The sequence below is a fragment of the Bubalus kerabau genome, chromosome X (assembly GCF_029407905.1).
Source record: "Bubalus kerabau isolate K-KA32 ecotype Philippines breed swamp buffalo chromosome X, PCC_UOA_SB_1v2, whole genome shotgun sequence".
Classification (NCBI taxonomy): Eukaryota; Metazoa; Chordata; class Mammalia; order Artiodactyla; family Bovidae; genus Bubalus; species Bubalus kerabau.
Window position 1 is genome coordinate 142,776,679 of NC_073647.1, and position 26,523 is coordinate 142,803,201.

At 35.7% G+C, this 26,523-nt stretch overlaps 1 protein-coding gene across 6 annotated transcripts in view; it reads left to right on the plus strand.

Moving 5' to 3' along the window:
• The window catches only part of RPS6KA3 (ribosomal protein S6 kinase A3), a 104,206-nt gene that overhangs the window by 71,229 nt on the left and 6,454 nt on the right, over positions 1-26,523 (plus strand). For all 6 annotated transcript variants that reach the window (XM_055563316.1, XM_055563312.1, XM_055563313.1 and 3 more), the window contains 13 exons: positions 1,343-1,380; positions 1,612-1,754; positions 1,930-2,000; positions 9,376-9,464; positions 9,651-9,715; positions 9,797-9,899; positions 12,345-12,469; positions 14,442-14,567; positions 16,558-16,647; positions 18,843-19,001; positions 20,776-20,937; positions 23,507-23,583; positions 24,104-24,221. In XM_055563316.1, the coding sequence (XP_055419291.1) occupies positions 1,343-1,380; positions 1,612-1,754; positions 1,930-2,000; positions 9,376-9,464; positions 9,651-9,715; positions 9,797-9,899; positions 12,345-12,469; positions 14,442-14,567; positions 16,558-16,647; positions 18,843-19,001; positions 20,776-20,937; positions 23,507-23,583; positions 24,104-24,221 (1,366 nt within the window). The remainder of the gene's footprint in view (positions 1-1,342; positions 1,381-1,611; positions 1,755-1,929; positions 2,001-9,375; positions 9,465-9,650; positions 9,716-9,796; positions 9,900-12,344; positions 12,470-14,441; positions 14,568-16,557; positions 16,648-18,842; positions 19,002-20,775; positions 20,938-23,506; positions 23,584-24,103; positions 24,222-26,523) is intronic.

The window sequence follows — 26,523 nt, forward strand, 5'->3', positions numbered from 1 at the left end:
GTAGATATTAATGGTCATCTGAATTAAAATCACCCACTGCCATCCATTTTAGTTCACTGATTCCTAATATGTCAGTGTTCACTCTTGCCATCTTCTGCTTGACCACATCCAATTTACCTTGATTCTTGGACCTAACATTTCAGTTTTCTATGCAGTATTGTTCTTTACAGCATCAGACTACTTTCACCACCTGACACATCACGACTGAGCATTGTTTCCACTTTGCCCCAACCTCTTCATTCTTTCTGGAGCTATTTTTCCACTTCCTCCATAGCGTGTTGGACACCTACTGACCTGGGCGCTGACCTTTCAGTGTCATATTATATTGCCTTTTCATACTGTCCATGATTCTTGAGGCAAGAATACTGGAGTGGTTTGCCATTCCCTTCTCCAGTGGACCACATTTTGTCAGAACTCTCTACCATGACCTGTCTGTCCTGAGTGGCCCTTCATGGCATGGCTCATAACTTCATTGAGATCCATGTGATTTTTTTGGTTAGCTTTCTGTTCTTTATCATAACCCATACCTAAGAGCACAATAAATATTCTTTATTTTTCCTTCTAAATTGTTTTCTAAAATCACAGGTTTGATTATCTCTGCCTTCCTTGCTTGTAAATCTTTTATGATCTTCATTACCCTTGAGAAGAACTCCAAAGTCTTTGGCATGCTGTATTGGCCCTTTACAGACTGGTCTCATTCGTGCAATGTACATTTCTTATCTGTGCTGTGCCAGACACTGAACTACAAGATGAATAAGGTCAAAGTCTCAAGGAGCTCTCAGTTTACTGAAAAAGAAAACACTGGGTAATACCAATATACACAATAAAAGGATGAATCAAAGAAAAGCAAGGAATGTGAGGAAGGTGTGTTGAAGAGAAGAGGATTGTGTAAGTTGTGTCAGAAAATAAACTAGGAAGGAATGACTAAGTCAGATGCCTTTTAAAAGACCAAGAAAGTGACAGCTCTAACACATTTGGCTTAAATTTCCAGACCCTTTGTCTATTGTTCAAGCACTAGGGAGTTTAGTTAGGCTACCTATGCAGAAAGTCACTAGAAAGAGCAACTTACAGGAATAGGTTTTAGTTCCTTTCCTCATAGTTCTCAAGTGTCCCTGTCTCTTTAGTACAAGTTTATATCACTTTGCCTTTAGGATTTGTTATATGTGTGTGTCCAGAAGAATAGTTTTTCTCCTCCTTTACCTTTGCCTTCTTATTCACAGTCTAAAGCAATGTTTTGGAATGACTGTAGTGGTCTGATGCTTAACAAAGTAATTTCAGTTTTAGCTTCTAAAAATCTCTCTTTAGTGGTTTGAAAAGATTTTCTGACTTTGTTGTCTTTCAGCATTCTTCTTGATGAAGAAGGTCATATCAAGTTAACAGGTAAAAATCCTTATTTTGTTAAAATAGTCTCTCCTGCTCTATATAATTTCCTGTAAGGTTGATCATGATATAAATATTAAGTAACATATTGTGTTAAAAACTTGAATTAGAATTTTTAAGTAATTAATGTAAATATTAGAACTATTAATGTAAATTTTGGAAGTCAACGTTTAAACTTTGTATGTGCAAATTATTGTAGGGTATTTATGAAATTGGTATTTATTTTCTCAGACTTTGGCCTAAGTAAAGAGTCTATTGACCATGAAAAGAAAGCATATTCTTTTTGTGGAACTGTGGAATACATGGCTCCAGAAGTAGTTAATCGTCGAGGTCATACTCAGAGTGCAGACTGGTGGTCTTTCGGTGTGTTAATGGTAAGGTTTGAGGTTTTTTGTATTTTTTTGAAAAGTTCAGTAGTGACTATAGTAAAAATATGTCACTTATTTTATTCTATAGCAATTTTAGAGGATTTGATTGTCATTAAAACGATGCTTTTTGTCTTTTTGATAAAATTTTATACTTACTAATACCTCTTATTTTTCTTTGTAGTTTGAGATGCTCACTGGTACACTACCTTTCCAAGGAAAAGATCGAAAAGAAACAATGACTATGATTCTTAAGTAAGTATGCCTTGAGTGCATGTGTTTTGATGAGATTTAAAAATCAGTGCTTCACACTAGAAAATGAGATTTTAGAGTGTTAGATATAGTATAATAAATAAGAAATTCTTTGATATTATGATATTCATATTATGTGGTTGAAATATGAACAAACCCATATAATTATCTTCATGCTAATACTGAAAGCTTTACCTTTGAGATTTGGAATATGACAAATATGCCCATTATTCTACTTCTGTTCACATTGTTCTGAAGGTACTAGCAAGTACAGTAAGGCAACCAAAAGAAGTGCAGTTTAAGATTTAGAAAGAAGAAATAAAATTGTCATTGAGAATTCCCTGCCTGTCTAGTGGTTAGAACTTCAGACTTCCACTGCCAGGGGCCCAGGTTTGATCCCTGGTCAGGGTACTAAGATTCTACAAGCCATATAACATGGCATGGCCAAAAAAAAGAAAAAATGTCCTTTAGTTAAAATGATTGTGTCCATAGAAAATGCACATCTTCATATAAATCCTTGGTATTAATAAGAGCTTGATAGAGTTGCTGGATAAAGGGTCAATAAATAAAATCTATTTCATGATTGAATACTAGCAACAGAAAATGTAATTTTTAAAAAAAGATTCTGTTTATGATAGTATAAAAAAATCAAACCTAGAAATAAATCTAGAAGTTATGTAAGAACACAGTGCAGAGAACTTGAAAAATGTATCAGGGTACTTCTTGCACATTGAGAAACCAGTACTCAGATAGTCATAGCAACATTACTTATAATAACCAAAAGTTAGAAATTAGATTGTTAACAGAAGAATGGACTAATAAATTATGGTAAATTCATACAATGGACTACAACAGGGATTGACTATCTATAAATATTTTAGACTTTGTAGGCCACACACAGTCTCTATCAGATATTTGTATTGTTTATTCTTTCTTTCTAACACTTTTAAAATGTAAAAGCCATTTGTAGTTCAAAAGCCATACAAAAATAGGCTGAAGTCTTTTGCCCATGGGTGTAGTGTGCCATACAGGAAAGAAAATTAACAAACCACGGTTATATACAACTTGCGTAACCTCACAAGAATGTTGAGCAAAAGCAATTCAGATATTGAAACATGTAAAATATCATGTATGAAATGAGTTGCCAGTCCAGGTTCGATGCACGATACTGGATGCTTGGGGCTGGTGCACTGGGACGACCCAGAGGGATGGAATGGGGAGGGAGGAGGGAGGAGGGTTCAGGATGGGGAACACATGTATACCTGTGGCGGATTCATTTTGATATTTGGCAAAACTAATACAGTTATGTAAAGTTTAAAAATAAAATAAAATTAAAAAAAAAAAAAAAAATGAATACTACATAGGTGGTTCTATTTATAAAGTTTTAAAAGCAGACAAACTAAAACATAGTTTTTAGGGTCCATATTTAGATGGCAAAAGCCTGTGGCAGAATAAGGAAAGTAGTTACATTGGATGAGTGGTTCTGGAAATCTTATATTTCTTGGTCAGATGACTGTTCACTTTGTGGTCAGTCATTGAGCTGTGTACTTTGGTTTGGGGTTTTTGTTTTGTTTTGTTTTTTGCACTTTTATGTTATCCTTCATAATAAAAAAAACGTTAAAAAGTATTTGCTATGTAAACAAATGTTCACTGAACCTTCATCACTCTTATCTACTCTGGCCCCTCCTTTCAACTAACACTCACACTCTAGTGTTGAAAAAATCAAACCATTTCTTTGACTTGGCCTTTTTTTCAAGGTTCTGCTTCATCTTCCTGCATTCTTTTGATACAATGGCTCTTTAAAGAATAGTCTGTGCTTTTTGTTACCTTTTTGGCTGCTTTTATCATATCCATAGCCTGTTTGTTGCTCACTTCTACCACCCTGTTGAAACGTCTCTCACTATATAGTCACCAGTAATTTCCTGGTTGCTCAAATTAGTGACAGATTGTTTGAAAGGTGACTCTGTATCATTTGTCTCCACAGTTCATTCAACAGATGATTGAGGTCTTGCTGTATGTATGTACTTAGGATGCAGTGTGAACAAGACTGACAGGATCTTCTGTCGTCTCACAGAGTTTGCGTTCTAGTGGGGGAAACTAAGGAATTACTCTAAACAAACAAATACAATAATTTACTATAGTAATAGGAGCAGTGGGGATAGTAAGCCAGGGTACTCTTGAAGTGTGAGGGCAGGAGTCGTTTTAGGGGGGACAGTTAAGGAAGGCCTTTTTGAGGAATATTTGACCCTGCTGGCCTCCTCCTCCCCACTTAATTTTTCCTACTTTTTATCTGTTGCTCCCACCTCTCTAACCGTTCCTGTTTTAGTCTCTTTTACTTGACTATTCCTTCTCTGCCTGCCTTTCTCTTTATAAAATCTCTTATGAAAAATTTCCAGCATAAGTTTGCAAAAATAGATTACAGTGAACATACGTATACCAATCAAGAGTCATCCAGATTTTGCTGCATTTGCTTTGTCTAGTCTTTTCTTTTTTTTCTTCTTTCCTGAGATATTTCAAGCATTCCAGGCATGTCATTTCTTAGCTGCTTCAATTTGCATGGTAATAGTCATCTAATATCAATCCTTAACCAGATCTTTCAGGTTTTCTCCAAAACTGTGTCCCAGATCAAGTTTGCACATTTCCTTTGGTTATATTTCTTAAGTTTCTGTTTATTTAGAACAGTGTACTCCTGTTTTTCCCCTGCCATTTACTTGTAGAAATTAAGTCACTTTTATATCATTTCACTTTCTAAATTTATGTTGTCAAAAGATAAGACCACTTCTCAGTATCTGAAACAAAAAGTATAAAGGTGGTTCTGTTGCTTACGATAGTAAGGGAAAGCGATGGTGGTTTAGCCACATCTCTCCAAGCATAGTAGACCACTGTTCTTGTATAGGGTTTGGAGGAAAGGTGGAGTTCAAGAACTGGCAGGTTTTCAGGGCCTTAAGTGAGTTGACATCATTTGTAAGAGTGTAGTTACTTGGGTGGGACTGTTGGTACTCAGGTCTGGTTATTGGAGTTAGTTCATTCTTGTTTGGCTAATTTTCACAGATGAACAGCAGTTATTGAATGGTCGGTTTGCAAGAACAAAAAGGGAAGGCTGTTCACCTAGGCAGATCGTCTTTGATCAATTGACTGGTTCTGGTGACTTGTTACCATGGTTATATAACAATTAGTCTTTTCCCAGGAATGTGGATGTTTCTTAAATTCTCCTTGTGGTATTTTTTCACTTATTCCTTTATCCCATTTTTGGTTAAACTTTTTTGCAAGATTATTTCCATAGCTTGTGCTTTTGCACCCTGTTACATCACATCAGGAGACTTACAACACTGTGTTGCACCACTATATGTGATGAATTCTTGTGCTTATAGCTGATCCCTCCATTGTTAAGTTCCCTGTCAGGCTTTCATCTAATGGTTTCATCCATTGATAATCATTACTTGAAACAGTTTTTTATTAGGGACTTTAAATGGTGTATTTTCTGTTATTTTTTCATTTATTAGCTGGTGTTTTCCAAAAATGATAAACTTTTCTTCATCAGCTGGGTTTATTTAGTTATCTTGAAATTAGACTCAAACAAATGCAAAATAAATATTTGATTCTTTTCTTAATTATTTCCAGTTGTCAGAGCCCTAGTTACTTCCACTGGGGGTGATGTCCAATGTGAGTTGGGTTTTTATGTTACTTTTGACTTTTTAAATTTTTCCTTTTTTGAAAAAAACTATAACAAGCTCATGGGAATTAATAATCTGTTTGATTCAGCCAGTTGCAGTCATTACTTTTAATGCCCAAATTGTTCTTTTCCTGACCACCTTTTAAATGTTCTCATTCCCCAGGGTTTCATCTCTGATGTGCTTTTCTTCCCCCCTGGACTCACTTTACTGAATATCAATCTTTCCAATAACTATTAAATATTTTAATTACTCCCAAGTCACTCTTTCTTAATTTACCAGACACCAAACCTGTATTTCCATTTACTCACCTGCATGTCTCACCCAAAACAAACGACATGCATGACTTAACACTTTTAAGCTAAATTTATCTTTGTTTGCTGTTCTGTTCCTATTCTTGTATTCCCAATTAGCAGCATTTCCATGCACCCTATTTCCCAAGCCAGAAACCTAGAAATCATTCTTAATTTCTTCCTGTTGCATTCACAGGTATTCATTAAATTCACTCTCAGAAATATTTCACTCTCCCAGCCTTTCCTCTGTATTGTACTGCTTATAGCTCTCAGATCTCCTACCTATGGTGATCTCCTACCCACACTATAGGGTCAAGCTTCTAAGTAGAAAGCCCACTGCCCACCACCTTTTACCACTCAAGATCATTCTGTACTTCCCTTGGCATTGCCTTCTTGAAAATAAGTATGGTCTGTTAGTCCACTGTTTAAAGATCTCTACTATATTCATGTTATCCAATATGGTGGTGTTTCCCCTTGTTTCTGTTGTTTAACATAACCCTAATTATAGAAGATGTTAATAGGTATTGTCTGAAAAAGAGATGCCAAAAACAAATGTTTAGAAAAATACTGATTTCTTAACTCAAGTTTATCAACCTTTAATATACAACATATTTTTATTTTATGTCTCCAGCATGGGGTATAATAGATGAGATTCCACAAGCTCATTGGATCATGAAATATTTTGTTGTTATTGCTTAGTGTCTAGGGAAATTAATGTTATTTGGTAAAGTATTGAAGGAATACTGACCAAATGAATAGATTCTCAACCTTTAATTGCACTTAAGGCCTTTTATAATCTCCCATATTAAAATAAATATCCCCTACGGTTCCCTTGAGCTTCCCTGGTGGCTTAGTGGTAAAGAATCCACCTACCAAACAGGAGACATGGGTTCGATACTTGAGTCAGGAAGATCCTCTGGAGAAAGAAATGGCAACCCACTCTTCCCAGGCAACCCATGCCTGGGAAGTCCTAGTGGAGCCTGGCGGGCTACAGTCCGTGGGTCACAGAAGGGTTGGACATAACTGAGAGACTGAGCATGCACACATGTTCCCTTAGCACTCTTCACATATGCCCTTCTGGATTTGTCTCTTAATGTACAAGAGTTACCTATACCCATCTTCATCACTCACCATTGGGGGCTGTCTTTATGTGTATGCTCAGCTCTAAGCAGTGTCTAGCACATAGTAGCTTCAATAACAACTCACTGAATAATAAATGGATCTATTCCTGAAATAGAAATTTCTCTACTCGCCATTTTGTCCATCTCTGTTATTATTTTCATACTTACAGGATCATTGGTTTCCTTAATTTGTAGGTTGAGAAAAAGAATAAAATTATATATTAGAGCTGAAACAGACCTTCAAGCTTATCCAAGCCAGTGGTTTTCAGACTGTACCACAGACATCTTAGATGTTCCACAGACCCCTTTGCCACCAGCTCCTCTTCCTTTCAGGGCTGTTAAAGGGAATGGAAGGAAAAAATAGGTATATGGAAACACATGTTCTCTTAACAGTTTTAAATGTTGGATTTCTTAAATTCCTTTTGAGAAAGGGTTCCAAGTCTACCATTTGGCAGCCATTAATCTAACATCCATATCCCCTTGCTTATGAAGAAGTGGTAACAGGCTCAGGGGGATTGGCTTTCCCAAAGTCACAGAGATCTTAGGAATAGATCCAGATGCCCTTACTTTTACAGTAGAGCTTCTTTAAAAAATTCTGAAAAATGAAAAAAATTCATTACAAGATTTTGGGCTAACATTCTATTATGTGTTCATGCAAAAACCTTGACCAAAATGTTCATAGCAGCTTTATTCATGATACCCCAAACTGGACACAATCTAGGATGTCCTTTAACAGGTAAATAGACAAACTGTGGCATGTCCTTGTCATGGAATACTGCTTGGCAATAAAAAGGAATGAACTATTAATACAACAGCTTGGATGAATCTCAAGGAAATTATGCTGCATGAAAAAAGTTACATACTATATGGTTCCATTTTACATGGCATTCTTTTTTTTTTTTTTTTTTTAACTTTCTTAAAATGATGAATTTATAGAAATGGAGAATAGATTACGGTTTCCAGAGTTTAGGAATCAGGGAAGGAGGGAGGTGGGTAGGGTTATAAAGGAGCCACTTGAAGGATCCTGGTTGTTCAGTACCTTTGCTCTGGTGGTGGCTACAGGAACTTAGAAATGTGATAAAATGGTATAGAACTTCAACTCACACCTGTAAGAATGGCTGTCATCAAAAAGCCTGCAGATAACACATACTGGATGGGACTTCTCTGGTGGCCCAGTGGTTAAGACTTCACACTTTCATTGCCACGGGCCCAAGTTCAATCCCTGGTCAGGGAACTAAGATTTCACAAGCCGCACAAAGCAACCAAATAAAAATGTGTTGGAGAGTATGTTGAGAAAGAGGAACCCTTATACACTCTTGGTGGGAACATAAATAAATTAGTGCAGCCACTATGGAAACAGTTAGGAAGGTTCTCCAAAAAACTAAAATTAGAACTACCATATGATCCAGCAGTTCCACTCCTGGGCATATATCTGGAAAAAATGAAAACAATAATTCAAAAAGATACATGCACCCCAATGTTCATAGCAGCACTGTTTACAATAGCCAAGACATGGAAGCAACCCAGATCCCCAGATGATTGGACTAAGGAGATTTGGTGCGCGTGTGAACGCGCACACAAACACATACACACACACAAAATGGTTAGCCATAAAATAGAATGTTTCTGCCATTTGCAGCAACATGGATATACCTTGAGGGCGTTGTGCTAAGTGAGACAGAGAAAGGCAAATACTGTATGATGTCATTTATATGTGGAATCAAAAAATAATGCAAATGAATGTATATGTAAAACAGAAACAGACTCCCAGACATAGAAAACACAGTTACCAAAGAGATGAAGCAGGAGGGACAAATTAGGGGTATGGGATTAACAGATACAAACCAGTATGTATAAAATAGATAAGCAACAAGGATATACTATATAGCACAGGAAATTATGGCCATTATCTCATAATAACTGAAAGTGGAATATAGTCTGCAGAAATACTGAATCACTATGCTGTACACCTAAAAAAAATATAAATCAATTCCAGTCTTTAAAATGACATAGAACTAAACACACAGACAAATAAGTGCAATAGAAATTGGAGACATCTGAAGGAGATCAGTGGATTCTATCGATATCAATATTCTGGTTGAGATACCCCAGTATAGTTTTATAAGATGTTACTATTGGGGGAAATTGGGTAAATGATACATAGGATCTCTCCGTATTATATCTTAAAACAGAGTTTGAATCCACAATTATCTTACAATTAAAAGTTCATTTTAAAAATAAAATACAGATACCTGCAAAAAATAAAATGTTATTGTATGGATTTATTATTTAGAGCCAAACTTGGGATGCCACAGTTTTTGAGCCCAGAAGCCCAGAGTCTTTTACGAATGCTTTTCAAACGAAATCCTGCAAACAGATTAGGTAAAATTCTTAATTTGTTTCTTTTTTGTGTTTGGTGATATTTGTTTTCTAGGGGGTGGATGGATATTTGTGTTGTGGAATTATGAAGTACTGGGGCAGGTGTTAAAAGTAAAGACTAAATAAGCATTGTATATCTATCCTTGAAATAAAATTGCCATTTAATCAAAGCTAATTAATTTTTGATAGGTGCAGGACCAGATGGAGTTGAAGAAATTAAAAGACATTCATTTTTCTCAACTATAGACTGGAATGTAAGTATCGAATGAAAACTTGCTTGAAATATTTTTTTTTAATAATTAACACATGACTAAGGCTCTCTTTTTCCCTTCCAGAAACTGTATAGAAGAGAAATTCATCCACCTTTTAAACCTGCAACTGGCAGGCCTGAAGATACTTTCTATTTTGATCCTGAGTTTACTGCAAAAACTCCCAAAGGTAAGGAGAAAATGTGAAAACCCAAATATAAGACAGTCTATATATTTTTTCTTGTTCAATCAGAAAAGCTTATCTAATATAAATCTTTATGCTGTCCTCATTTCTCTGCTTCATACAATATCCCTGCTGCAATAAGTAGATCATTAGTAAATCCTTTATAGCATGTTATAGAAATTAAGGTCCTTGTTAAATCTTTTAGCAAATTATGTTGTGCCTTAAACTGATTTGAAAACATTATTTGGTTGTGCATTTATTTACTTGTGGCTATGTTCACATGAAGTACTCCAGCATAAATAGTGTTTGTGGAAATACTTCTAAAGTTCAAATCCCAAACATAGCTTAAACTTTATGTGAGATGTGATAACTTCAAAATGATTCATATCCTGTATTAGGATATCCTAAAATTACTGCTGTAACTGTTACAGAGAAGTGATCTTTTAAATGGTAAGCTATATTTCATTAATTTATATGTGCATTATACATAATGGTGTGTTTTGCACTTTAATATTCTCTTCTTTAGGTGTATCAAATCCCAGGTTTATCACTGACAAGTAAATAAATAGCAAATGTACTTGTGTGTATCATTTAAATCTGGATATAAAGCTTTACAGCCAAAAAGCCTGACAGCCTATAATATTAGCATTGAAGGGTGTTTATTTTTATAAGGCAGTCTTAGAAATTTGGATTAATACACGAATAGAATTTTATCAAATGCATAGGCAATGACATGCATAGACTTGATGATACATGGAAGTATTTTACTTTGCTTTCTTAATACAAGTTATTTTGATAGAGGGAAAATCTTAGAATAGAGTAGTTCTATCTTATGTTCTGCCCAGATAGGTTCTCTTAGCAGACGTCTTCGGTATAATGGAGCTTCCCTGGTAGCTCAGTTGGTAAAGAATCTGCCTACAATGCAGGAGACCCCAGTTCGATTCCTGGGTTGGGAAGATCCCCTGGAGAAGGGATAGGCTACCCACTCCAGTATTCTTGGGCTTCCCTGGTGGTTTAGCTGGTAAAGAATCCTCCTACGATGCAGGAGACCTGGGTTTGATGCCTGGGTTGGGAAAATCCCCTGGAGAAGGGAAAAGCTATCCACTCCAGTATTCTGGCCTGGAGAATTCCATGGACTGTATAGTCCATGGCGTCGCAAAGAGTTGGACACAACTGAGCGACTTTCACTTTCAGTATAATACTGCCACGTTAATGTAAAATTCACTAAATATATTATTGCTGAGGATATCAAGCTAATATTAAAAAGAATTATATGTGGAGTTGATGTTTAAGTAGATTTATTTGTTTTTTGCTTGCCTATAGCCTTTAGAGTATGTTTATAAATATTAGTATACCTAGTTGGGTTTTTATATTTATTAATAACACATTTATTATGCTTTTATTATTTCTTTTTATAGTGAACATTAGCTGTATTGTGAAAGTATTTTTCTGTTTTGTTAATGCCAATAGATTCCATGGATATGTTTGAATAAGTATACATGTAAATGTTGTAAAATATATTTTAAGGACTGCATACCATGATTGTCCTAGGAGATATATATATATATAATTTATATATATACATTTGATATTTTATATATTTAGTAACTTTAACTGGAGTTTAGATTTCTAGATTCTGCCGTTATGTCTTGAGACTACTGAACTAAATTTGTTTCTCCTAAATTATCTGTAGATGAACCTTGTATCTCCCTCTAACCAGTAGCCATAGCATTGTTAGGTTATTATTTAGAGTTGGACTGTCCAATATGGGCTTCCCTGGTGGCTCAGAGCGTAAAGCATCTGCCTGCAATGCAGGAGACCTGGGTTCGATCCCTGGATGGGGAAGATCCCCTGGAGAAGGAAATGGCAATCCACTCCAGTTTTCTTGCCTGGACAATCCCACTGACAGAGGAGCCTGATAGGCTACAGTCCACAGGGTTGCAAAGAGTTGGACATGACTGAGCAACTTCACTCACTTTCACTCACTCATCTAATATGGTAGCCAGTAGCAATATGTGGCTATTTAAATTGATTAAAATTAAAAACTTTGCTTCTTAGTCACACTAACCACATCTCGAATTCTCAGTAGCTGCATGTGGCTAGAGGCTACCATATTGGGCAGCACAGATAAAGAAAATTTCCATCACTGGAGGAAATTCTTTGGGACAGTGCTAATATAGAATAACAGTAACCCAGTAATTCATTCATTTAGTATATTCTTCAAATGAATTAGCTCTTTTCTGGGCTCTAAGGGACTAGGATGTCCGAGTTGTGATGGCAGTAAGCCATCAGGACAGTTCTGATACAGTGCCTCACTGAGTTATCCTGAAAGCACTGAATACCTGAGAAGTAGAATTCCAGAATAAGTGAGAAAGGTCATAATGTGGACAGTTCTTCCCTTAATTACCTTTCAAAGCAGTTGCCTTCATAGTAATTTATTATTATTTTCAGATTCACCTGGCATTCCACCTAGTGCTAATGCACATCAGCTTTTTCGAGGGTTTAGTTTTGTTGCTATTACCTCAGATGATGAAAGCCAAGCTATGCAGACAGTTGGTGTGCATTCAATTGTTCAGGTGAGTGAATGTATAAGTAATTTTAAATTTGAAATGTTGTAAGATATAGTTCATTGTGTGAATAATTATGTTAGATTTGATCTGTTGACTTTAAGTGAGCAGCTTAAAGTGCATTATATATCATTGACCCTTAGAAATTTCTTTTGTATGCCTTTGAAAAGGTTGCATGTGCCAAAATCCTGGATACCTATATGACTTGAAAGTGGAATTCTAAGAGAGTTTAGATCAATATTACCATCTTGTCTCTCTTGTCTCCTGTGCCTCAGAATGTTTATCAGGCCTAGTTTGTTTCATCCTCTGTCTCTATTAGATCACATATGATGACCTGAGGTCTCCTGTTTCACTGATGTTTTATAACAGGGGTCAGCAGACTTTTTCTATAAGGAATAGATGATAAATATTTGAGGATTTGTAGGCTATATGGATCTCTATTGCAACTACTCAACTCTGCCATTGTAGCACAAAAGCAGCCATAGATTGTCCATAAATGAATTAACATGGCTGTGTGCCAATAAAACTATATTTAGAAAAGCTAGCATTAAACCAGATTTAGGCCACAGGCCATAGTTTGCCAACCTCTGGCATAGAAATAGATAAGAAATAAAAATGAACTTAAATTTTGAGTTTTCCAGGTTTGTGTCTTTATGCTTTTGGAGCCTGCATTGTCATTAGGAAAAAATGCCTGTGGATACTGCCTTAGGGTGCCCCCTACTTCCCTTTTCCCCTCTGTTGATCAGTGCAGGAGAAAAAGAAGTTACAGAAGCAGGTTTCTGAGTGACTCTGTGTGTGTGTGTGTGTGTGTGTGTGTGTGTAAGTAACAGGAAACTACACTACTAAATTAAATATTATTAGAGGAACACAAGTAGTACAAACCATTAGATTTTATTTCTTCCCATCCTAGTATCATTGAGAAATAAATTTAATTCATCTTCCTAATCATAGAGGGAACTAGATACATCTTTTGAAACATTGAGCTGTTTTTAAGGTATAAATAGTGCTTCAATTTGCCTGATGATTATATTGCTTTTGCACTTAAGTTTTTTTTTTCACAAGTCAGTCCTCTTGCTTTCCACTTTCTAGAAAATCAATTTAAACACTGGGTGTTTTTTTTTTTTTTTTTTTTTTTTTAACAAAGTTCATGTTTAAATAGTCTGTCCCTTTTACTATGACAGGCATGTGATGTATGGCAAGTTTCTAAGTCAAAACTTCTGTACCTAACAGAAATCATAAACATTTTTTCTGTAGAATTCAAGTTTTAACCTATAGGCATGCTGAGGGGTGTCTTCGATACTATAGGCAAGAGCAGAACAACTCCCCTCAGTCTGTTTGTAGAACTAGTAATTTGCCGTTCATCATCCTACCCCTTGTTACTAGTCCTCAAGCCATTAGCAGCTTCTCTAGACAGAGTTGTAATGAAGCTATGACTTGAGGGTAGAGAAAGGAGGGCATGGCTAGTGATAGTCCAAAGTGACAATAAAATAGGTATCACCTTCAGATACATTATTTTCTATAATCCTTACCTTCTGAGAATACACAAGTTCAAGGGTACATGGCCTACAAGTGGTGCATCTAAGACAAGAATCCAGATATTCTAATTCTGAATCTTTCTAATCTTTTCTTCTATACCAGAGGTTTCAAACATCTCCCCATTTGCTTCAAAGACTTGTAGCCGTTTGGATAGTAGAATGGGGAATGATCACAGGCAAGGCTGTCAAAAACCACGTAGCTCCATGTTTTTTGTTCTACATATTCAGTTTTCTCTTTTTAACATAAGCTTTTTAAAAAGGAGTATTTCTTGCTGTACATTTTATCATAGACACTTCTGAAATATAAAGTTGTAGAAGAATGAGTGCAGTTAAGATTCACTCTTAATTTTACTAAATTCATTTACAGTACATGCTGATGTTTCCGTATTACGTAATGTACCAAAGTCATTACAGAGCTCTTTATCAACTTATAATTGTGTTTGTAGCAGTTGCACAGGAACAGTATCCAGTTTACTGATGGGTATGAAGTAAAAGAAGATATTGGAGTTGGCTCCTACTCTGTTTGCAAAAGATGTATACATAAAGCCACAAACATGGAGTTTGCAGTGAAGGTAAGTGTTTTTAGATTTAAAATGCAATTCTAATACTTAAAAGTAAGAAAAAGATCTGAAGGGATGTACATTAAGGTATGACTAGTGGTAGAAATGTGATGTTTTTATTTTATTTTGCTTTCTGTGCTTTTAAATTTTCCACAATACACATGTATTGCTTCTGTAATAATAAAGTGTTATTTAAGAAATAAAAAATAAATAAAATGCAACTCTAACAGTTCTTATTCATACATGCTAGTACCAGTTAAAAATTACACTCTCCTTTGCTAAGTGTGTCCTCTTGTTATAAAAAAGTAAGGTAATTTAAATGTCTAACTAGTGATCTTCAGGATCTTAATCTGGAACCATAAGATTCCCCTGTAAGCTCGAAAGATAAGGCAGCATACATACAGTTTGAGGAAGGCGGTACCAGTTTTCACCTGACCTGGTTTTTAGTATCATGCCTTTTATTCTCAGAAGTCCCCATTTATAGTTAAGCCTTCAGGGAGTTCCTCGAAATTTTATGCTGGATTTTGTATGTATACATTTTTATGGCAAAAATATTGATACATCCTTCACATTTAAAAGGATCTGTGAACCAATAAAAGAACAAGTGTCATAAAATACATCATCATTAGCTGTTTTAATTTAGTTAAGTGTCCTAAGACAATAAGGAATTTCTTAGCCAAAAAATAAGACACATGCCTCTATGAGAAAGTTTGAGTCCAAACCAGACTTCCCCAGTGGTCCAGTGGTTAAGATTCTGCCCTTCCACTACCAAGGGCACAGGTTCAATCCCTGGTCAGGGAACTAAGATCCTGCAAGCTGCATGGTGTGATCAAATAAATAAATAAAGTAAATTTTAAAAATTAAAAAATAAAGCCTCCCAATGTGTTCTGGTTTTCACAGGACTAGTGCAAAATCATTTCCTTTGAGTTGGCATGTCTTTTCCCTGTATCTTTCCTCTTTATCATCCATTTGCCTGATTCCACACTATCATTTGCAGTCGCTCACAGTGGAAACTTGTATGTTTGTCTTCCCCATTCTCCAAATAAAGAACTGTTTTCACAACTAAGTCCATTTCAGATAGCGGGTTTAGCTCATATTGAGAGTTACAAGCTCTTTCCTAGGATGATGGAGCATTTGGGTATTTATTACATATATTAATTACTAAGTTATTTTAAAATGGACAGTATGAAGATCACAAAATTTGTTTTAGACTACCTTTTGGATGAAATAAAAGCAAAACTTGTTGCCTTTTAAAAAATATAATATTCCTTTAACAGATTAAAACATTTACAGGAATATTCTTAAGAAGCAGCTGACATAAACGGGTTGGAAAGCTAAATTAGTATTTTAAAGGGCTTTATTATAATAATTAAACTTAATTCTAGCCAAGTAGAATTTCTAGGTATGGTATTCTGTTTAGCTCTCTGCCTAGCTTCAAAAATAAGCTTGTTCTACTTAACTGTTAATTAATTTTTTATAAGTAGCTTACAGCTAATGGGATATTCCATTGAAGCATTTTATTTAAAAAAGTAAAGGTAATCCAATAACTGTATTGAATTACAATAAACAAACTCTGGTGGTGGTTTTAAAGATACATCTTGCTCTTCTTAATTATCTATATTGATAGAGGTTAGAAGTTAACTGAGTTCCCAAAGGTCTTAAGACATTTAAAAATGGAAGAAAATTATGTTAACTGTGTTCTTGGTACCTTTTCTTGAGGCTTTTGAGCTTTTGTTAAATCCTAAACTTGTTACAAACTTAAACTAGACAGACCTGATGTGAATGTCACTCAGGGCATAGAGTTTATGGCCTTACCATCTATATCAAGACTGGCATTCAAATTTTGATTAGACAATCTGGCCAGGTACTTGAGTAAAAATTGTTGATAAGTGGCTTATAAATACAATGTTTACACAAAATAACACCTAAGTCTATAGCTGTAAATACTTAAAGTTTATACTGTATAGTTCATGAAATTTTATGATAAATATTTGCCTTTTAGATTATTGATAAAAGCAAGAGAGACCCTACAGAAGAAATTGAAATTCTTCTTCGTTATGGACAGCATCCAAACATTATTACTCTAAAGGATGTAAGTAGATTGTTTAACATAGATCATTTGAATCAGTTGTCTGACTCACATTTGGAATCATGTGTTAGACAAAGGACTCAATATAGTGAGCAAAAAAAAAAATAGAGGACAACATACATAATTCAAGTTACAGAAAAAAATCATGTATATAGTTAATTTTTCTGCCTTTAAGAAGAAAAGTACTAATGATATTATTGCTCTTAATATCAGTATTTATTGGAACACTTAGGTATCAATTATATTCAGGTTGAACTAGGTCAGGTTCCGGGTGTGTGTGTGTGTGTGTGTATGTGTGTATTAGTCGCTTGGTCTTGTCTGACTCTTTGCGACCCCATGGACTACAGCTCGCCGGGCTCCCCTGTCCATGGAATTCTCCAGGCAAGATTACTGGAGTGAGTTGCCATTTCCTTCTCCAGAGGATCTTCCAACCCAGAGATCAAACCCAGGTCTTCCTCATTGTGGGCAGATTTTTTACCATCTGAGCCATAGGGGAGGCTCCATAGGCTCCCCAAACTGTCTTCCATAGTACTGCCAGAGGGAGCTACCACTTCTATGGAAGTAACCACGTTACTTTCCTGCCTGTAGTTCAGGCTGCCCATCACCTCTGGTCCCTGCCTTCCTCCGTCTGTAGTTTTCACACTTCCTCACATACCCTGTGCTCCAGCCATGCTCAAGTATGTACAATTTTGTGTGTGTGTTTTCTTCTACTGCTCTTTCTTTTATATGATTCGCTCTGTTGGGAATACCGTTTCCCTTCTTTGCCTGGCTAATTACCACAATCTAAGACTTAGCTAAGGCATTATGTCCTTCAGGCTTCATATTCTGCCCACCACCACCCCCAAAACAAGTGAAGTTCCCCTTCCTGCTACCATTGGCTTTTGTCATAACAGAGATGTTGACAAAGGGTGCAAACTCCCCAGGCAGTATTAAGTCCTCTCTTGCTGATCGTGCTCATATGGGCTTAGATGCCATGTCTGGGTGTTATAGACCAGAAATGTCATGTAGCCAACTCAGCCAGAAGACTCCTAAGGTACCTTTCACCTCTGAGGTTTTGTGAATTCCAGCGTTTATCCTTCCTTCTCCTTCCTAACTGAAACTCCAGTTTCCTCAGAATAATGTATCACTGTTCATTGTTAGAGGAGGTTAATATAATCCATTAAAGTGTGAAGCTGTTTCACTTAAGTGACTCTTTAATTAATATAACCTCCAAGAATCCAACCAAGTACATTAAAAAGGAAATGTAGAAAATATTGAATAGTTAATCTCAGTCTTGCCTGGGGAATTCCCTAAGCTATTGCTATTTTTTATATCTTTGCTCCTTCATGTCAAATTCCAAAGTCTCTAAAATGATCCCCACTTTTGTTACAGCATCGCCAACATTTTTTAAAACTCATTTCTTTTTTTTTTTTTAAAACTCATTTCTATGTCTGTTTCTCCTTACTAGAATAAAAACTTTGAGGGCAGGTACCTTGTTTTCTCCATATTCGGGGCCCCAGTACATGGTATCTGTTAGGGAGCTAAACAGAGCTGTGCAGTAACTCTATGAGAAGAGGGGAATAAAAAGGCCTGAAGTTTAAGGAGAGGGTTATTTCAGTTTGGGCTTGCCTAGAATATAAATCCAAAATTACATTGAGCTTGCTTTTTCTACATTAGAAGTGAATTGGTATACTTCTGTATGGTTGAATGGAATTTCTCTTTGCTACTTAATCTTCCTACTTAATTCTTGCCACAGCTTGTCCTTCAATTTAATCAAAATCAGAATAATTCACTATACTGTGCAAATAAATATAGAAGTTCTGCAGTTGTAGAAGTTCCAGGAAAGTCTCAATCACATGTCTTTGTAGCAGTCCCTCTCATCATTAGTAGGTAGAAAGATCAAGAGGAACACACCCTAAGAGCAGAAGTTCAGTGCCCCTTCACATTCCATACCCATAGCTATTTTGATTGCCTTGAGTTAAGTTTTACGGAAGGAAATCAGAGGGTTTTATTTCTGACATTGTCTCATCAATTCCTATTTTAAAGTTTTTATGTGTATAAAATTGTTTACAAATTGTATATCCTTCATTGGTTATGATAAGTAAAATTTTCCTTGAATATAAATGGAGGTTTAATTTCTCTTTGCTATGCTAAACTTCATGCTGGGCGCATGTAAAGCTTCACATAACTTTTTGCATTTTTGGTGTTGAATTTTACAGGTATATGATGATGGAAAATATGTGTATGTAGTGACAGAACTTATGAAAGGGGGTGAATTGCTGGATAAAATTCTTAGGCAGAAATTTTTCTCTGAACGAGAGGCCAGTGCTGTCCTGTTTACTATTACCAAAACTGTTGAATATCTTCATGCACAAGGGGTAAGTATTTTTAACATTTTATTAACTTAATGTATATAAAACACCTTATGAAATTTGGTATAAAATACAAATTCCTTTTTTCTTTTTCACTCTTAGTGTTTAAGCTGAAATTACAAAGGTAGAAGTTAGTTTATGCATGTAAATAAAAATAACTATATTACGTTAATTCTGCTGTTTTTCCACTATGCAGATTTCTCCCATTGAGCCTGAAGTTCTTCTTTGAAATTTTAGCTTGTTTATAAACATTAAATTCTTACACTTCCCAAGAAGTACGTGAGGTTTTGTGACCTAGAAAACAGCACCACTTTTGCTAGGCCACTGCATACTCTTGAGAATTGGGCCCATTTAGAGTTTAGACAAGAACCAGAGTTGTATTCACTTATAAAAGGAAATCCTTCAAACAAACTAGGCCAAAGAGCCACCTGCATTCTGACTGGTGGGTGCTTTCCTCCTTTATTCCTGCCTACAGATTTTTAGTAAATGGACCAAAAAAAAAAAAAAACTTTTTTTTTTAAGAAGTGAGTCTGGGAGGGAAGAGGAACAAGAGAGAGGTGGAGAGCGGGGAGAGGGAGGAAAGAAGAATAGCAGAGGAGCAAAGAGGAATGGGAGGCAAGAAAAGAATAACAGACCTCTTCCTAAGGAGTTTATTTTCAGTACATTATTCTTGTTTTCTTTGTCTTTGCCCCTAGAAGCTAACAAGTGAAAAGTGTTCATTTAATTCTAGAGCTTCTTTACTTGTAGCTGCTCAAGATTTGCCTATTACTGTGACTGGAAACTAATAGAACTCAGTTTTCACTGAAGAATTTGTGACTTTGCAGTCATCTAACTCTTCTATGTTCTTTTCTTAGTGCCTCAGCAGTAATTAGTTATTAAAATAATAACTGGTCTGGAGAAGTAAAGTTCTGGATGTTAGGATGTGAAACTGAGGTTACTGATTAGAACATAAACTCAGAATTGAGTGATGGAAGAAACACATAAGTCTAATAAGTAATAAGGGGCATCAGAGAGACTTAAGATAAAAGAAGTATTCCAGTAGGTGATTAAAGGGAGAAAGTAATTCAGAACTCTAAAGGAATGGTATCTTTCTGTGTGTGTGCCATTGTTGCTTGGATATCACATAGGCAGTACTTAGGTAAATCTGGGTTTTTGTTTCCTTTTTACCCTTAAACCCCATGCCTGTTCCGTTGAGCCTGTCCACACATTTATTGTATTTATCCACTGTACACACCATTCCCTCTACTTAGAATAACTACCCCCACTTCTCTGGCTTCTACATTCAGTTCTTCAGATCTAAAGTCAGTTGTTACCTCCTCTAGAGTCCCTTCCTGACCCTCCTGAGTTGTGCCCCATCACTCACCTATTTATTCTCTGCCTCCCTTATTACTGGGTAAGCTCCTGGCATGTAAAGGCAAGGATCTTACAGGTCTTGTTCATCAGAGTATCTGCAGCTCCTTGTATAATACCCTGGTACATGATAGATATTCAGTTAATATTTGTTGAACAGTGGATAACTTGGAGACAGATATTACTGCTATTTGCATTTTTCATTAATCCACTTAATTGGACAAAGTGAGGGGGGAGATAAATACTGTTCTGACTTCCTCCTTTCCTTGCCACAGTTCTGCGTGAGAGAGTTATACTTACACTATCAGTATTTTATACTGTTGGAATAATGTGAAGGTCACTACCAATCATCTTGTTAAGTTTGTGATAAATAATTTTCCATAATGGAGACATATTGTTAATGCAGCTCTTTAATTTGTATTTCAATTAGGTGGTTCACAGAGACTTGAAACCTAGCAACATTCTTTATGTGGATGAATCGGGCAATCCAGAATCTATTCGCATTTGTGATTTTGGCTTTGCTAAACAACTAAGAGCAGAAAATGGTCTTCTCATGACTCCTTGTTATACGGCAAATTTTGTTGCACCAGAGGTAATTGTGAAAGAGTTTGCTTGCAATATTTCAGTATATTTAAAGACTCATTTGCTTTGTTTTGCCCATCTTCCCTGGTAGCTCAGATGATAAAGAGTCTGCCTGCAATACAGGAGACCTGAGTTTGAACCCTGAGTCGGGAAGATCCCCTGGAGAAGGAGATGGCATCCCACTCCAGTATTCTTGCCTGGAAAATTCTTTCCTGATACTCTTCGAATTTCCTGATTTTTGTCACCATCTTCCTATATTTCTAAAGCTAAAACATCATGGTCTTTTCTTGTCTTAGCTTTGTAGCCAGTTAGCATCTCTGTTATCCCCTATAACCAGTTTGGGCTTCTTCTGTTCACAGACCTGCCTTCCTAGCCCCTGCTTCCTTCACTAGCCCCAGGTGACTGCCACAGCCTAGGTGCATGGTGTTCCCCTTTGTCATTGTCTGATCAGTCCACAAAGATGTTGCAAAGCTGCTGAAGTCTTCCTCAAGCACTGCTTTGATCAGGTTTCTTCTTTTCCTAAGAAATTGCAGTTCCCCATTATAGCATCTCTAAAATCCAATGCTTTGCCCTCAAAATTTCTTGCCTTTGGATTATCACTATGTAAAAAAATTATAACTAGAAGCAAGATAATAAAAAACAATAGTTAATCCTAATATAAGGCTTGCATGTCAGGCACGTATGTTAACAGATTTCATCCTCTCAGCTTTAATTTGGGTGTAATAATTTGTTCTCATTATAACTATGTGAGGTGAGTACTTTTATTTGCATTTTACAAGAAACAAGGTGCACAGTGAGGGGTGATGCCATTTGCCTGAGGTCAGATCTAGATTTGAGCCCAAGCAACCCAGCTACAAAGTTTGTGCTTTACCATGTGCTAGGTTTTTCACAAAAATGATAATAGTTGATAACGTTAGACTAGTTGTATTATAGATTTGGATTCCCCTCTCTGTTTTCCAAACTTTACTTTTTAGATAGAAAAAAATTTTTTTAAGATTATTTGATTCAGTTCTCCCAGTGATACTAGAATTGATGAGGGACAGGTTTTTTTCCTTTTTTGTTGACATTTCCACAGCCTCTGACTACACACTGGTGTCCAAGCATGTCCCCCTAATCCAGCCATCTCATTTTTCCTCATGATTATTTCCTACTTCATATAAGTAGTCTTGGAATCTTGGAATCACCATGTAGCTTTTATGTCTTGGCACATTGGAATGTTTTTTTGCTTCAGATCCTGCCTCTAAATTCACCTTCAGGAAATCTTCTATGATCAAACTGTCCTTAGACTGACCTCTTAACTCTTCCCAAAATCCTCCTCCTGTATTATTTCTCCACATTCATTGGATCACCAGATCCTTTCCTTTCTGATTCCTAAATATTTTAGACCTTTTTTCCCTTACCCTACCCTGTACATCCAATCTTTACTGCATCCTTCCCATTTTATCTTTATGTCTTTTCCTCTTCATGTCCTATTTTAGTACAGATCCTCACAGCCTTTCACTTAGTTTGCTACAAATTGCCTCCAATGCGGTGGCCTTGTGTCCATTCTCTCTTCTTGCCAGCATTTTCTCTATACCTTGAGTTATCTTTCTGGTATACACATCCACTCATTTTATTTTCCTCTTTAATGCTTCAATGACATCTGATTGCCTGCAGGGGGAAAAAAACACCTAGATTCCTTAACATGATATTTATAAAAAGCTCTTCAGGGAATTTCCTGGTGGTCCAGTAGTTAGGACTTGGTGTTTTCACTGTTGGGGCCCAGGTTCGATCCCTGGTTGGGGCACTAAGATCCCAGAAGCCACATGGTGTGGCCAAATAAATAATTTAAAAACCTTTAAAAGAAGTCTTCAGTCTCTCTATAGAATCCCCTGTGTGGAAATCTGGCCACACTGAACTTACATGTCGCTAAGCAGGCTCAGCTCTCTTGCCCCTGCTCTCTCCCACCTCTTGATTTTGCCTCCTGAATTCTTCCTTATCAGCCCAATACAACAGGCTGCCTCCGAGCCTTCCCTCCGTCCCGTCAAGAGTGAATTGCTTTTTCATCTTTATACCCATATCCTTAAAACAGTTTTGTTAGAAAACTTATCATGTTGAATTAACTACATATATGTTTATTTCCTTTGCAAGATTCTGATTTTCTTACAGAAAACAGTTTGTTTTGTATTTGTCACAGTGTATGCCTGATAATAGTAATGATTAAATCTTGAGTATATATATAAAAGTACAATTTTGCCCTATACCATTTATACTGTTATATTTTCTTTGTTTTGTTAGTTCTGCAGCCCCTTACAAAATATAAATACATTTAAATAAGAAATTTACCTTCAGTTTATTTTTATAGTCCTCTGTGTGCCACAGCAGCATTTGATAAATTAATCTGAATATAAAAATTTAAATTTATATATATTAAGTATTAGTAGAAGTTTCTAGAAGTAGTATTACTATATTGCCTTGTTTGTTAATCATGCTCTGTTTTTCTTGTATGCATTGATTTAGGAGACATAATTTAGTTCACAGCCTATCCAAATCTGTATAGTAAACAATAGTGTGTTAATACTAATTTTTACTTTTTCTAGGTTTTAAAACGACAAGGCTATGATGCTGCTTGTGACATATGGAGTCTTGGTGTCCTCCTCTACACAATGCTTACTGGGTGAGTGTGTACCGTATGTTGTAAGCATTTATTCATCAATATTTTGGTTACATTATCTAGATTTATCTTTTAATCTCTTATAATACTTTCTTTCCATAGTTTCTCTCATTGTTTAACAATACAATTCTATGTGTATGTGTGTGTATCACTATTATACCTGTATTATTGTTTTCTGTAATGTACTATTATTAAGTTCTTCAGGTTATGAGTTGATTTTTTTCATACCTTTTTTGTACTCTGTGTCATAAACATATACTGTTTTAAATATTTTATTCTATAGTATGTCATGTCTTAATTATATTATTGTATATTAAATATAAATTAATATTTCATAACCTATACCTTGACCTGGTACTTTATGAAGCTTCATATTGTTGTTAATTTTTACTTAAGTAGATTTTAATGAGGTGTAACATTAAATGAACTACTTAGAGTACTTTTGGATATTGCAAATAAATATGAAAATTACCAATGAAAAAAGAAATTTTATTCATTAGCATTTTATTCTGTTATAAATTAGTTACACTCCATTTGCAAATGGCCCTGATGATACACCAGAGGAAATACTGGCTCGAATAGGCAGTGGAAAATTCTCACTCAGTGGTGGCTACTGGAATTCTGTTTCAGACACAGCAAAGGTAAGTATGGCTTCCTATTAAAGCTTTTGAGAAAATAATTTTTCATAATCCCTAGTGAGAAAAAATAATATCAGTTAGAAACTTGATAAAGCAGTATTGAAATGATGTCACCAGATACCTCAGACTCAAAAATTGACCACTTATGTTGTTTCTTTCCCAGAATAGATTGGTTTGGCCTTACTATCTGTATATTTCATACTACTTCTTACTAATGAACATGATGAATAATACTTGTGGTGGTCCTCATGATTTGTGTGTTTCCTCTGTGCCTCACACTGCAATTTACCTAAATTATCCCCTTTAATCCTCTTAACAACACTGTAGAATAGCTAGTAGTGTCACCATTTCACAGTAGGAAACCAAAGCCCAGAAATCTAGTGTGAACTTCTCCACAGTTACACACCAGGCATGAGTAGGTGCTTCAAAAGAAACAGCCGATTCCAAAGTCCTTGTTCCCTAGAGTAACTGTACCATGTTCTATTTTTGGTCCATATTATGAAGAAAGGGGTCTATCTTTTTCACAATAAATAGTAGTTTAGCTTTATAGTGTCTAATTGAAATCCATTTGAAAAGCCTTTCTTGCTAGCAAACCTGCCATCCCCTGAATAGCATTGATTTGCCTTCTAACTCTGCTCTAGTTTCACTTTCAGTTCATTTGAAGAAAATTCTGTTTGAAAGGAAGAGCAAAGTTTTCCATTTCAAAATAAGAAAAACATAGAGGAGATGAGGAAGATACATATTGGTAAAAAGTGCTCACTCCTTTTTCTTAGAGGTGGATGCTTGACTTGAAATAATTGCATTAGTAAATAGGATATGTCAGAAATTTCTATAGATAATTTTGGCATCGATATGAAGCCTCAGTGGACTAGTTTAATATCTGTGTAGATAATATTTAGCATTGTAACTGTATTTTAAATGATATGTTAGCTTTTCCCTTTGTTTAACAATAAAATTTCTTAAACCAGGTAATTCATTTTTCTTGGTACTTTTTACTTTTTTAAAATTCATGTATTGAGCACCTGCAATGTGCTTAATAAGTGAAGGTGCCAGGGATAAAAGATGGGACTCAGATGGAATTCCTGATCTCAGAGAGCTCTCAATCTAGTTGTAAGATGGCCAGAAATATACAGTTCAGTGTCACATGTGCTTTTACAATGCTCTGCTTACTGTGCTAAAGAAGTTCACAGATGATGTTTGATCAGAAAGATTTCATGGAAGGCTTTCCAGAAGCATTGAAGGGATTTGCCAGGCAGCTTTGGGAAGCAGAAGGATGTAGTCCATCCCAGGCTGAGAGAGCAGCCCATGCATGGTCATGATGGCATGGGAATGGCACAGTACCTCCAGGGTGGTGCACGGAGTTTGATGTGACTAGTACAAGGTACATGTAAGAGGGTCACTGATGAACCGCAATTATGAAAGGTTTTGTCAGTCATGCTCAGGATTTGGGATTTTCTCTTAATTGCTGGGGAGCTGCTGAAAAATACTAAGCATTGTACTGATCAGATTTTCCTTTTTCAAGGTCACTGCGGAGTAGTAATTTTTAACCATTGGGATCCACTGCAAACTTTGTCACAATTGGTTGTCAGGCATATCAAGTAATGTTACCATAGAAAGTACCATAGTTTATACATTGCCTGGTTTTTTAATAAGTTAAAGCAAGTCTAGCTTATCTCTATGATTTTTATAATTTGGTTCTCATTCACTTGCATTTTATGATTTTTTTTGAGTGAAAGGCAGGTGAGGATGAGATACAAATAATGCAAAAAAATTACATCCAATACACAGCCTATTTTATGAATGCCACATGATTACTAATAAGTTTTGCTAATTTGTCCAGTTAATATTTGTGATTATAATGTAATATGCTGAATACCCACAAAATTGAGAAGTAGAAAAAAAATAAAAATAACTGTAATCTTTGGAGGGAGCATTTAGAACACTCCAATTAATTCCTGTTATTAGACAGTTATATCCTACTTTTCAGTTTTACCAGTAGTACAAAAAAAATCTTAAGTAGCTGAAAGTTACTTAGAAATAAACCAACGAAAATGTAGAGAAAATCAGAATATCTGAGGGAAAAAAGAGCCAAAATCCTTAAAGATACATAAAATGTGGTAAATTCACCCTTTGCAATGCACCAGAATTATTGTTAACTCAGGGAGGAGAAAACAAAAGACTTAAGTTTTTACTTTTTTTTTTTAAACATTGTCATATTGACCAAATTGCTTTGTACCCAAAGGTCTGCTCCTCAGAAAGAATAGTGTCATGGAAGCCAAGGAAGAATATTACACAGTATCAGGTG